The sequence below is a fragment of the Egretta garzetta genome, unplaced genomic scaffold (assembly GCF_000687185.1).
Source record: "Egretta garzetta isolate BGI_Z169 unplaced genomic scaffold, ASM68718v1 scaffold51, whole genome shotgun sequence".
Classification (NCBI taxonomy): domain Eukaryota; kingdom Metazoa; phylum Chordata; class Aves; order Pelecaniformes; family Ardeidae; genus Egretta; species Egretta garzetta.
The window spans coordinates 2,358,233-2,371,425 of NW_009258549.1; the positions used below are offsets into that span (position 1 = coordinate 2,358,233).

The 13,193-nt window shown below is 52.6% G+C and overlaps 1 protein-coding gene across 2 annotated transcripts; it reads right to left on the reverse strand.

Annotated features, from left to right (window-relative positions):
• Positions 1-210: 210 nt before the first annotated feature.
• MFNG (MFNG O-fucosylpeptide 3-beta-N-acetylglucosaminyltransferase) lies at positions 211-13,187 on the reverse strand. Of its 2 annotated transcripts, none has more exons than XM_009647828.2 (8): positions 12,487-13,187; positions 7,188-7,236; positions 6,609-6,711; positions 6,364-6,517; positions 5,819-5,904; positions 4,290-4,455; positions 3,653-3,738; positions 211-2,804 (listed from the first exon to the last, which is right to left on the reverse strand). In XM_009647828.2, the coding sequence occupies exons 1-8, from the start codon at positions 12,832-12,834 to the stop codon at positions 2,738-2,740; spliced, it is 1,059 nt and encodes a 352-aa protein (XP_009646123.1). In that variant the 5' UTR covers positions 12,835-13,187; the 3' UTR covers positions 211-2,737. The 2 variants fall into 2 exon arrangements, with proteins under 2 accessions (XP_009646123.1, XP_035759183.1); XM_035903290.1 differs by having other exon boundaries at positions 211-2,807.
• Positions 13,188-13,193: the final 6 nt, after the last annotated feature.

Genomic DNA, 13,193 nt, shown 5'->3' on the forward strand with positions numbered 1-13,193 from the left:
GAATAAAAAAAAAGGCAGTCCCCTGAAAAGTTTCATGTGAGATTGTTTCTTATTTTCCCAAGCAGCTAAACATTTTAATAAACTAGGAAAACAAGACTGTAAAACCACAACATCTGACAGCAAGCCCCAGGGGCAGGAACCATTCCTGAAACTAATTTTAACTCAGGTTTTAACATTGATCAGATTTCATGTGGTGAACGTCCCCTTAAGCTGTCTCTCTGTTCTCAGAGAAAACCTGGTTTCTTTTGTCGACTCCGAGAAGCTATTTTCTTCCCAGTGCATTGTCGTCACAGGCGTAACAGGACTTTTCTGTCATTCGTTTCTCTACAGCCCAAGAGATGCCCTGCCCCAGACATCTTCTCATCTGTTCTCAGTTTCCTTATGAGACAAGACGTTTTCCAGAGAAGTGGCACTTAACTGCTCCAGCAACAAAGCCCAGTCTTAAACTGGTCCCCATGCAGCCACTCAAGGACTCAACCCATTTAGCATCTGATCTTAAGCCATGCAAAAGGCACCAGGCCAGTTCAGACCAGCTGAGGCCAGGATCCAAAGTGGGATCCCCTTGCTTTTCCCCAGGGAAGGGAGTCCACTCTACCGGTTTCTTCTCTTTCTCCAGGCACATGAATCACATTTTGCTTTGACTGTCACCAGGACACCTACAGATAGGGCTGGCTTTTTAACTCAAAGACTCAATTAACAACAACAGCTGAGAGTTTGAATGGGAAAAAAAGAAGACATCTAGGTAGTGTAGATTTCTCCTGAAGACTTTCACTTCTCACGGAAGCATTTTTCATCTTCTGGTTAAGTTCAAACCAAATTATTTGCCCTGTGGGGCAGGACTTCTTTATGCTGCACCTGCCTTCCACTAGTTGGGTGTCTCTGTTTTGAGCCACACGGCTCCTAGGTTTGCATAGCTGTGTGAGCCAAGTGCTTTGCACGGCTCAAGGAACGGCCATTGACTTCAGCTAGCCCCTGTCCCTGCTCAGGATGAATTTCCAGTACAAAAGCATGTTGTGCAAGAGAAGAAAGCAGGACACTCTGCTGCTTCACAAGCTGGTGAAATGCTGGTAGGAATGACCAGGCTGAAAAACAGCTCTACAGGCTGCTGCTTTCTGCTTCTCCAGAAATTAAAGTGCTCATTCATTTCTAGATCCTCCTTGCAGAGGTGGAAGTTCTTACTGATGCCTTTCCTTTCAATCTCACTCATGTAGCAGATGCTGGTGCTTGGGGGTCAGGGGGGAGGAGGAGACAGGGTGGCCAATTTTCAAAACGGTAGAGGCATGGTGATAGTTGCCCTTGGCTCTTCCAGACCACCAGCAGCAGGCTTAGTCACATCAGCAGCATCAAAGCTAAGCAGCTCTTCGGAGAAAGGGCATTTGTCCTTTCATCTGGAGATTACAGGAACCTTTCACAGATCCCAGCAGTGTGTTTTGAAAGGCTCTTTAAAGAGAAATACCTGTTTGTGGCACCACCTGCCATTTAAAACAGCCTCTTTGCCTTCCAGCTTTCCCTGCAACGCTCTCCCCCAGCCGTTTAACCGTGTGTGCATGGACAAAACGGTGCCAAGGCTCATTCCCCAGCAAGCAGAATTGCCCAGCTTTCATGCCAGGCTCTGTACTGAGAAAAAGACTCTCCACAAACGTGCCAGAAAGCTTGTAACCTATTTGGGCCTGCTCCTTCCCCCTGTTGTGCTCAGCAGGGACAGCAGGAAGGCAGAAAGCTGCTCTTAGCATCTGGAGGAAAGAAACACGGAGATAAAAAGCTCTTTGCTTTGCTGTTTCCATTCCTTCACGACTTAATTTTTTTGGTCAGGGCACAGAGAAGATTATAAAGCTGTAACCTCTAAGCCGCTCCTCAGTGCTCCTTCTCCATCTCTTCCTTTCTCCTCTCTTTCAGCCAGTCCTAATCCTGTATGTCTCCTCTCTCACAGGTAGGAGTTGGAGTCTAATCTCAGACGACAGGTTGGTAATTAGAGCAAGAGATTATCCTGACCCCGTATCAAGAAAGGAAAAAGAGAGGAACAATGCAGGGCCATACAAGATCAAGCCTTCAATGTTCAGTGCAGGAACCTCGGCCTGGCTCCTCCTGGCTCCTCCACCCCACAGCAGATGGGGCGATTCCTGATTCTTTGTACTTCCTGCCCTTCTGCCCTCTGCCAGGCAAGGACTACGCTTTCCCAGCACTCATTCATCACATAAACGGTCACATTTTCCATTTCTATAGACCTTGACTAAGCAGAGACTCAGCCAAGGGGCTGTGGCTGGGAAGAGTGGGCGGCGGGGAAAGCACAGGCAGATACAGAGGATGAGGACCTGCTCAGAGAGGCTGGAGCCATGACACGTGATCAGCCATCCTCAGTCAGGCACTGGTTACCCATACCCAGGGTCTTTCTAGTCCAGCAGGATGAATCCATGGCGAGGAGCAGCAGCAGCAGGTCCCCATCTCTGCCCAGATGCCCAGCAGTCACCACACAGTCCTTGATCTGCTCAGGAAGGCATACTGCTCCTACCCCTTGCAGGCATCCCAGCACAGATGAGAAGCCCATCCATCTTTGGCACAGATCTTGTCTCTTGTCCTGTGTCACTGGTATTCAGCAAGGACCAAAAAAGCCATCACAGAGCCCCAAGACCACAGCAGAAAATGGAAAGTTGGGAGCACCAAGCTTCTTCAGTGTCCCACTCCTTACATGCACAAGGTGAATGGATGTCACCAGGACCACGTAGCTGAGGTGCAGGCATCACCAGCCAACAGCCTGCAAGCACCAGGAGGTGTCCGGATAGAGATGGCAGTGGAGTGATCGAAACCTGCTGGGGAGAGAGCGAAGGAAGGTCAGGTGATAGTTTTTACACCAGTGCAGACTTGGAGAATGGAAGACCTCTCCCTCATGTCCCATCCCTCATCAGGCACCCACCCTGCACTACAGGGCTCCAGGACTGGTTGTTCACCTCAAGATGTCTTTTCTCAGCAAAGCTAAGGAGCCAAGCCTCCCTCCGACTCCTGAATCCAGCTCTGCTCACATAGCCCAAGCCCATGGCCCACTCTGATCACAGGCAGGGAGATGGGCACTGCACCAGCCCCCACTACACGGTTTTTGTTGATGCTCTTCTCGTCGCTTAGCTGCCTCCCACCCCCGCTATCTCCAGCCAGGAGCTTCCTACCCATGCTCTGCAAATAACAACTTTAGGTTTGTTCACTCAAAGCAGAGAAGGTAAATCAAAGAACACTTTTGTTTGCAGTCAGCCTGAAGTGAACCTTTCTCTTTTTTCCTTTCAGTTTTCTCAGCAAAACAAAAAATGAAAAAGCAAGCAGGATTTCCTTTCCTGAGTTTAAAAGAACATTTCTGTTCCTGTCCCAGAGGTAAAAGGTTAGCTGTTCAGTCTTAAAATGTGAAAAAAATGGCAATACTTTTGGCTCAGGAATTATCCAAATAAAAATGTTTTGATACTCCTTTTCTTCCCGCTCATCCAAAAAGGTTTGCAAGCATTCGCAAGCAGCTTAATGCTGGTGTGCTCCTCACCCAATAAGCCATGTGACTGCAAGGTTTCTGTCCCTCACTCTAGACCCCCTGCACCCCATTTGGCTGCCTCCCCCTCCCAGCCTATGGTCTGAGGGCTCACACCACAGCAACGCGCAGAGCACTCATGCCCCATACCTTGAGGGATCCTCTTGGGGTGAGAAGGGGCCGCTGAGTTCAATAACGTTGAGCTTGTTTTCAAAGACACCGTAGCTAAGGGTGACCTGCAAAGAGGGGTGGTGAGAAAGGAGGAGGGAGGGTGAGGTGAGTTCAGGAGCAAGAAACTTGCTTTGGGCAACAGAAGCTGCCATTCTGGTTCCTTCTCTGCTGGCTTGGCCTCTGCTTTCCAACTCTCCTCTTTTCCTTCCCATGGTGGTCTACCGTGCTAGTCCTTTGCCTCTCCAAGCCCCCTACACCCCTTGTCACCTCCCCATGCAAGGCAGGCATGGTGCCATCTCAAAGCCCCTTCCCCAATCAATCATCATTTCTGCTTGTCCTTGTGCCACATTCCCCCAAGGATGCCCTCAATCCTCGCATTACCCTCCACACATGTGCTCCCCGCCACTGACCCCAGGGACACTGTGACTGGCACCCACGCTGCTGGCAACATCTGCTCCTTATTCAAAGCAGCGTTTGTCAGGAAAGCCTCCCCAAAAGAGCAGACGATTGATTCAACCCACATCAGTGCCACCAACGGGGCAACGTGCCTGTCCCCTCCCCTCCTCCACCTCTCCTTCCTCACACAGCTCCCTCTTGCTCCGTTTCCCCTCCTCACCTGCTGCGTGAGCTGAGAGGAGGGGATGAGCTGCAGGTTCTCCAGGTGGGAGTGGAAGAGCGCATTGGGCAGCAGCTGCCTGCCGACTTTGCACTCAATGATGTAGCCCACAGTGCAGTCGTCCGGCAGGCGGATGAGCTCTGAAGTGCTCAGGAAGTTCTTGCCACTGGAAGAGAGTAGGGCTGCATGGGTTAGGACAAGGGTAGGAGGGGTATGGGCATCCACTTGGGTGGGAGATAAATGAAGGGAATTAACTGAAAACCAGAGTAAATCTTGGAACTAGGCAAGAAATCCCTGAGCTCCACCTGCAAACATTTGGGCGTGTGTTTGCTCTTTGACCACGCCCAGCCGTGCTGTCCCACCAATTGGCCGGTGCTGACACTGATACGTATCCAGCTCCTCAGTGAGCCAATGCAGAGAGCTGGCAGACCTTGCCAAGTCACTTTTCCACCTCTTAGGTGAGCTGCACTGAGCCCCTGAGGGGTCAGACAAGCCAGCGTAAGAGAAACAGTGGGACCACATGGCCAGGACCAGGAGGAAGAAGAAACAGGACAGTCTCTTGCAGCTTAAATAAGACATCTGTGGCTCCACTGTAATGTAACACCACACACTTGGCCATCCTTTGATGACAGGCGAAACCTAATTTTAAGGCTCCTGTAACTGGAAGCAGCCACACAGCATGAAGCACTTTCTACTATAAGACCCCTCAGCTAGTTCAAATGTGTTTCAAGCATTTTAACGCAGCAGTGGCAGAATTTATGCCAGGTTGGGTGTTACCTATCCACACCACTTTCATTCTACCCTAGATGACAGATCATCCTCCTGCCTGGGTCTACTATAAAACACGTATCATGGGCTTCAACTAAACCAGCCACCTGATGTGATTCAGATCCATCTTTCTGGGTATGCACAGTTCTGGTTAAGGCTGGCACAGCTGCTGCCTATCGGTGGATGTGCATCTGACATCCTGGAAAACATCATCTTCTTGTAGGCTGTGCTAACACAAGACTGTGGGGCCTACCTCTGTTCTGCATGCACCAAGGTGAGGAAATGACAGCGGCCACTGTAAGAAGCTGAGGAGGGTTTGGGGTGGAGGAATGGGAAATTAGGTCAGGAGGGAGGTACAGGAGTTTGGAAAGAGGCAGACTGAGGAGAGAGGAGATAGGCAGATTAAGGAGAGAGGAGATAGGCAGACAGGGAAAGCACTTAGGAAAAGAGTCGGAGGAAGCTGAAAGGGATGGGAAGGAGTGTGGGGGAATAACCAAGAGCTGAAAGGAGTTGGGGAGGGGAGAGTATGTCATCCTATGCTCATGTTTGCTGGTGTGCCTGCTCTTGCCTCATTTTACTCAGGTGGCAGACCCACCCACTACATCCTTCCTCCAGTCTCACATGCTTGTAGAAGTGGAGCACATGGTACTCTGCACCCTTGCAAACATCCTTGCAACCACCACATACACAAATCCAGATTGGGCGCTGCCAGGAATTATTGTGCATCCAGGTTCCTCATCCCCAAAGTCTGCACAGCTCACCTGGCCCATGGCACCATCTTGCTTGCCAGCTTGCGGCTGATGCAGAAACCAGCTCCTCCTGTGGCAAACCAGAAGCGCACAGATTTCTGGAGAGAAACAGCAGAGAAAATCAATGGCAGAGGGTCAGATGATACCATACTTCCTAAGATGGGAATGCTGGAAATCCAGCTTTGATGCCAGAATAAACACAGACCTATTGTCACCCCAGACCCCTGACTGCTCGCCAGAAGGACTTGCCAGCAATACAGCATGGATTTTAGCCTCCTTGTATTTGGACCCACCAAGTTCCTGCTGGCAACAGCAGGTGGGATGCCCAAGGCAGGCTTATCTCCTGGCAGACAGGTACCCAAAGGCACAGCAGCAATGCGGGACCCTCCCTAGATAGATCAGATTGAGTCAACTCCTACAACCATGTTCCAGGACCAGCGAGTTTTCAGCTGCTGCCTGTTGCTCTTTGGACCTGTCTCTCCTTGGGATACATCTACAGCCAAAGAGCCAGAGCACTAAAAACAACCCATTGGCCCCACCACCACCACGGGCTGTACCGTCTGGTTGTTTGGCAGCGTTTCAGAGGCCCAGATGGGTCGGTTCAGGCTGGGTTTCCCCAGGTAAATCTCCCATGATGCAGAGTAGGAGGACAAGAGCTTCAGGAGGGCATGAGGGTTCAGGTAGTTGTCGTCATCCAAATGGCAAAACCAGCTGGGAGGAATGGGAACAAAGACAGAAGAGGTTTGCGGTAAGGAGGGTGCTTCTTTCTCTCAGGGGTCCCCCCATGGCAGCCCTGCCTCACCTCTGGCTGCTGGCCAGGAAGGCATCAAACTCAGCGGCCATCTTGCAGGAGAGGGCCGGGTGGCTGTGCTCAGCAGAGCAGTTGGTGAAGACCACATGGTCGCCTGCCGGGAGAGAAAGAAGGCTGTGGCTTGGGGCTGACCTGCTTCAGGTGGTCATGGGGAGGACCTCTGGGCAGGAGGGAAGGGGTTTGTTCACAGCCAGCCTCCTCATGGCCCCCCAAGCAGGCATCCGAGCCCACAGTGACATGGGCTCCATCCTTCCCCCTACCAGGAGATGAAACCTGGAGAAAGCCAAGCATCTTGGCCAAGACTAGGACATCTGCCAACCGCACTTTCACCCTGCCCACTGCCAGCCCGGGTGTGGGGGCTGAAGGGCTCTCTCCCAGGCTGTTTCCACCCATGGATGCTTTGAGGCAGACAGCACCCCACCTCCAGTTGGCTGCATGCCCTGGGGTAAGCCAACTAAACCAAATCATCACTTGGGGACTTCATGGGTGCTAGACTCCCTCCCCAGGGCCGTGACCGTTCAGAGGCTGAAGGCAGGGAGGGGAAGGTGGTGTTATAGGACAGGTCATTACCCATTCTCCTTTTCAGGGCATCGTCTTCTTCATCAGTGAAGACGTAGGTCTGGGGGAACAAGGAAAGGAGGTTACTCTCAGAGCTGGAGCTGGTGCTGCTCCTGGCCGCCCACCCCTTCCTCCCCGCAGCCGGACTCGCTCGCTGGGGCAGGCCCCCTCCCTGCCCGCACTCCCCCTTCCCGCACGGCACCATCATCTGCCCTTGTGTGGCTTCATTCCCCCCACCCCACCGCCTTGGGAAGAGGGAGAAAGGCACCCGTGACAGGGGGTGAGGGAGCCCTGGCTGAGGTGTCAATTGCAGAAAAACAAAAGCACCGTGGCTGAACGATGCTGGGGTTAAAAGGAGAACATCTGTTTGTGTGTTAAGTGTGCAACAGGCCCCTGCTGCTTCCCGCCTCCTCCTCCTCTTCCTCCACCCCCATGCCTCTCTAATCCCCCTCGCTGCCATTATGTGGCACATCTCCCCCTCTGCAGGGCCAGGCGTGGAGCGCGGCTGGTGGAGAAAAGCTTTCCTCAGGCAGAAAATGAGCTTTCATGAAATCAAAAAGGACTCGCGAGCCATAAACAGTCACTCCACCAGCTGCCCACAGGCTGGTTAAATGCAGCACCTGGGCAGGGACAAAGGGGACAAGGCAGGCAGACAACAGCTCCAGGGGCCGTCACAGCTCTGACTAGGAGGCGAGAGTCCCTACTTCCCCCCACCATGCTCACCCTGCACTGGGGAGATAGACAGGCCCCCATCAGGAGGACGTGGCAGAAGAAATGTTCTGCACACACGAGGGAAGGCAGTGAAGGACCCTTGGAGCCCACCTGGCTTGAGCGGGGGCGGCGGGATGGATTCACCATCTCAAAACGTACCTGCGGCAGCGACTTGGAGAATTACCCTCCACGCACACATTCCTACCCCACCCCACCGGCAAAGCCTCGTCATTAAAACCACTTTCAAAGTGATCACGGGACAAGAAGCAATTAGCTAAGTCTCAGGTAAAGGAGTCGTTCTGGGTCAGGGGACTGTATCACAACCTTCAGGCAAGGCAGGGATTGTCAGTGGCACAGGATTTCCCTCCATAGCATGTCAGAGCCAGGAATTTCCACTATGACAAATATTTCATCTCAAAAAAAAAGTTCTGAAACCATTGAAACTTTCTGACATTTAAAAAAAACCAGAAATGTTGTTGCTGGAAATGACTTGCTTACGGATATAAAATCAGCTAATAAACATCATATCTGATTGACTTAAAATGGGAGTCTGGACCTTTTCCCAGACTTTCTACTTATGAAAATATTCCAAGGTTCCCACTTTCTTCTTGGTGTAAGGTGGGAAATGCTTTCTTGCAGACATCTGACACATTTCTGTGGGAACTCAGGGGTGAAGGAGCATTGTCACCACGGGGAACACCAGACTTTCCAAAAGAACTGGGAAAAGGGGGCTATGAGTTTGGGGGGGGGAAGTTGGCAAATCTCATTTCTCTGGCCCTCCCCAAACTCTGATCTCCATGGTAGGCCTGGCTGCAGCACTCCAGAGATGCTGGTGTTCTGTCCCGAAGGAGATCACAACAGCACAGGCAGCTGCCTACAGCTTCATCTCTCCATCCCTCAGGCCTCCGAGAGCAGGAAATCTGGAACAGCAGCTGCTGCCAGAATCCGAGCGACTGCTGCCGTGTGTCCCTCAGCAAAGCTGCACATGATGGCTGGGATGGGAGAAAGAGAGGAGAGCCCTGTCTAAAAACCTGCCTGCAGAGCATTTGGCCCAGTTACACAGGTCTTTCTCAAGGAGACACTGGCTGCTGTTGTCCATACTAAAGGAGCCTGGAAGAGATCCAGAAGGTCTCTCTGGCCATGCCAGACCTACTGTCCCCACTGGGGATGGGCAAGCAGAGGAACATCCAGTGTCACTTGTGTCCCTGCAGGCAAATGGGGTGGATAGAAGCAGCCTCCCCACAAAATCCACCCTCCACCAGACCATCCATGGGGCCACGCAGGATCTCCTGTCGTGCTGCCTCAGTGCTTATGGGCTGCCCACTCTGTCAGGCGGCCTGTGGGCCTGTGGAGCAGCCGTTCAGCCACAACTTCCCACTCGCCTCCTCTACCACGTCACCCCAGCATGGTTCCTCCTGCCAGGGTTGGGGGGAAATCACAGAGCCCAGCTCCCATCCGCACTAAGAGCAGCCTGGGGTGGCTGTCACTGCCGCTGCAGGGCAGCTGAGCTGGGCTGAAGAAGGGATGCAGCGCAGAAGGCGGAGAAGATGGCTGGATAGGGAAGGATGTCTGCTGGATGGCAGTGCCAGCAGGGATATGGAGCCACTGGTGTCCAACAGCCTTGCCTGGGAGTTCTCCATGAACATAGGTGCCCATGCAATTGATAGATGCCAGACTTTGAGGCTTCCTCACCCCAAACTGGGAAAGTAGCCCAGCAAGGCAAAACTAGGAAAAGAGAATAAAGATGTGGAATCTGACAGGCCACGACCACATTCACCTCCCAGGTTCCCAAAGTATCCCTCCTCCAGGAAAAAACAGCCTTCGAAATTGGTTATGGGTTGCTGGTGCAGCTGGGCAGGAAGCTGTTGCCCTGCCCGGAGAAGAGATTCAAAATCTATGGTGTGTTCACAACACTGAAAAATGTGAAAGCCAGTTCAGGATGGGTCATTTAAAGGTTTCACTTCAATCAGTTGGGTGTTTGGGTTTCTGAAAGGAGGAGAGGTGTTAGTATTAACTTACATTACCAAACTAAATTCTAGACCAGAAACCTAGGCTTATCTCCATCAAAACTACTGGGGCCAAGAATGTAAGCCACCCTAAGATGCTGTCCAGCCTAAACAGTCGTCGGAACAGATGCTTCTGTTTAGATGAAGCCTGTCATGGATCCGTTCTGAAGAGGCAGAGCACGGTCCAACTTCCAGTGAAGAGCACCCACCCCACACTGCCCCTTCTCCATCTCTCACCAGCTGCATATCTTCTCCTCTGTTTCAACCGTGCAGTTTCAGGGAAAATCTCCCTCTCTGTCTTATTGTCTATCCTGGCAGGGTTCAATAGAGAGGACTTCTAATTTGGCTCCCGTACAGCCTGTCTTAGCCATAAAAACCACAGCTGTTCCTGCCTCCTGTTACAGTCACCTAAGCCTGATCTGCGGGGTCTGGGTTGCTTCCTCCGGGAGGACACCATGCGGGGTAATCAGCTCCAAAACCAGGCTTGGCATCAGCAGCATGGCCAGCTGCTAAAATTCTTCCTGCTGTTCACCTGCAGAGAAGGACCCACTGAATCAGTCTCCAGCCATGAGTAAGGGCAGGTGAGACAGCAAGACGGTGGGTCGGCCCTAGGAGGAGGCAGTCCCTGCACATGAGGGCTACTGAGACCCGGATCTCTCAGAGACCGGCTCTTAAAGCCTATGCCTCTCCATAAAGACTCAATAAAAGGAGGTCTGGTGCCTTATCCCTGGCCCCACAGCAATTAAATGTCCTTTGCAAAATGCGAGCTCTCTTTTTTTGGCTAAGTGAGGTTTCCATATTGTATATTTTTCAAAACTAACCCTTTCCCCTACCTCCAAAAAAAACCCTCCAGCAGCAGTAGATTTAAAAAAAAAAAAAGGCTTTTGACTTTCATATACTTCTCCTTACCTCCCTCCCCACGCCCGCTCCCTTGCCCTCAAGGCCATTTAGTAAAAAAAGCAGAAGAAAAACATGGAAAATCGAGGCGGGGGGAAGGAAAACACTGAGCTTGCAACAAAAATTGATAACAATGAAAAAAACCCCGCTGTTTAAAAATGACTGACGCTCCCGCTCTACCCTTCCTTCCTCTTCTCCTGCCCAGTCTGTGAAGCTTTCCCAGAGGCTGGCAGCGGCATGGAAAATTCAACACCTCTTCCCAGGTTTGGACATCATTTGCCTACCAAACAGAGAGGGTCAGATGAATCCGGGGAGCTGGTACCTAATTCCTGTCATCGGCAGAATGGCCAGGCACCTATTTCTCAAACACACGAGGAAGGAAAGGTGAGCTGCCCCTTAAAAACCCATTCCAAAAGCCCCAGCCACAGTATCTCAGTGCCCGTGCAGCCGTGAGGTTGGGTTTGGTTTCTCCTGCGAGGCTGAGGTCGGGCGGAGAGGAGAAGTGCATCTGGAGGAGGAAGCAGGGCACCTCAGATGCCGAGAGGGACGCACAGGCAGGAGAGGAAGCACACTCAAAATAGGACACGGCTTCCTGTGACGACCGCAGCAGACCAGACAGTTGCAGCACCATGAAGTGGAAAACCACCCTTACCCAGAAAACCCTGCATTGCTTCAAGCGCTCTCCTACCCAATACCTCCGCCCCCGCCCCCCTCCCTCAATGGGGCCTGAATTTGCTTTCTAGGCGCCCATCACACATGGGCAGAAGCAAAAAAAAACCCCTTTGGGGGCAGCCACGGGAATTATTCTCTCTTGACAAGCAGCTCTGTGAGGGAGGAAGAGAAGTACCCAGGCTCTCGGGAGTTCTTCTGCCCACCAGTAAGCCAGGCTGCACAGCACCACCAACGTGGTGCCCCACCTCAGTTCCTCTATCAGGAAGGAAACTCTCCGAACATTGCTTTAGCAAAGGGTGAAAACCTCAGACCCCCAGTGAAAAAAAAATATTTTGAAAGTCAAATACAGACCCGCATCACTTCAAGATCGTGCACATGAGGGGATCTGCCCAAGAAAGCATGGCATGGATTGTGCTGATGTGCTGGGGAGCAAACAGGGCTGCAAACACCCCTCCTTGCGCCCACGTCCTGAAGCCCTGCTCTCCTGCCAGCTGCCCCACAGCTCCCCAGGATGAAGGGTGCCCAGGCACAATGCGGGCAGCCGGATGGAGGGTCGGCGGAGCCACTCAGCTCAAAACCGAGCAAACGCGTGGCACCAGGAGGTAGAAAACCACCATTCCATACGGACCCAGGACAGTCTGTGCTCTCAGTCTGGTGTGGCCCAGGCAGTCTGCAGCCCCCAGTGTTACTGGAGGAAAAAGGGAAATTAAATTAAATCCCCTCCACCTCAGGCTGAAAGAGTCAGGCTTAGGTTAGGGGTGCCTGCTAAGAGCACTCGTCCTCCCAACTCATTCTCTCTGCTAGCCTTTCCCATGAACCAGCTACCAGTGAAACATTTTGCTGGGTAGCATTCCCCTTTTAACTTGAACAGAAGAGAGAATTAGGGAAAACAAGGCAAAGTACTGGGTGGGACTGCAGTGCCCAGCCTCCCCTTCCTTTGGCCTTTACACACCCCCCCCCCCCCCGCCCCGACACCCCATCCCTGCCCTGTTATCAATCGCTCTAGCCGAAATCCACACACTCACCTGCTCTCTTACTCGGGATATCCACGTGTCCAGGAGCAGCTCCATCCTGGTCTGGTGAAATCTCTTGGTTGTCTTCACGGCTATGAAAATGTCCCCAAGGGTCAGGCTTCCCTCGGTCCCGTATCCCCCCGGAGGATGGACTTGCAGGCCCTTCTGCCCCCTGCCACTGCCTCCCGTGACATCTTCTGGGCTCACTTTGCTCCGTCGCTCCAGCTTCTCCGACATCGCCTCCTTGAGCCCTGGGTACCGAGCGGTTTCCTGAGCCCCACGGTGCCGCACAGAGAGGAGAGCCAGGCTGACAAGGAAGACTGCGGCTCCAGAGAGACCACGGATGAGCCGACAGCCCATGGCTCCCAAATTGTTCCCGCTGCAGCCAGTATCCTACCAAACAAGGACAACCTCTGCCTGTACCTCCATGTGAAGCTGTCCACTCTTCTCAAAAGGCGGGTGGAAAAGCCGAGGGCGAGGTCTGAATAGGATGTGGCCAAGGAAAAGGGTGGGCGAAGACCAGAGAGCCAAAGAAACGGCAGCCCCAGAGGATACTAGTGAAGCCGGGGGAATTTTCACCGACTAAGAGGGCTCGACGACCCAGCGAGGCAGGGACACGTGATGGGAAAACACTCCGAGGTGACCGGCAAGTGGCTGGCACAGCCTGCCAGGAGGAAAGTGAGCATCCCCACTCCTGGCAGAGAGGCGGAGGGTCCCAG

What these genes read in the sequence shown, in the direction of transcription:
- MFNG (XM_035903290.1), bottom strand. Translation starts at nt 12,834, where the DNA reads ATGGGCTGTCGGCTCATCCGTGGTCTCTCTGGAGCCGCAGTCTTCCTT. An exon ending in CCTCTCAGCTCACGCAGCAG is followed by an intron (nt 3,739 to 4,289) that starts GTGAGGAGGGGA and finishes CCCTCTTTGCAG; the next exon opens with GTCACCCTTAGCTACGGTGT. An exon ending in CCCCAAGAGGATCCCTCAAG is followed by an intron (nt 2,808 to 3,652) that starts GTATGGGGCATG and finishes CTCTCTCCCCAG; the next exon opens with CAGGTTTCGATCACTCCACT.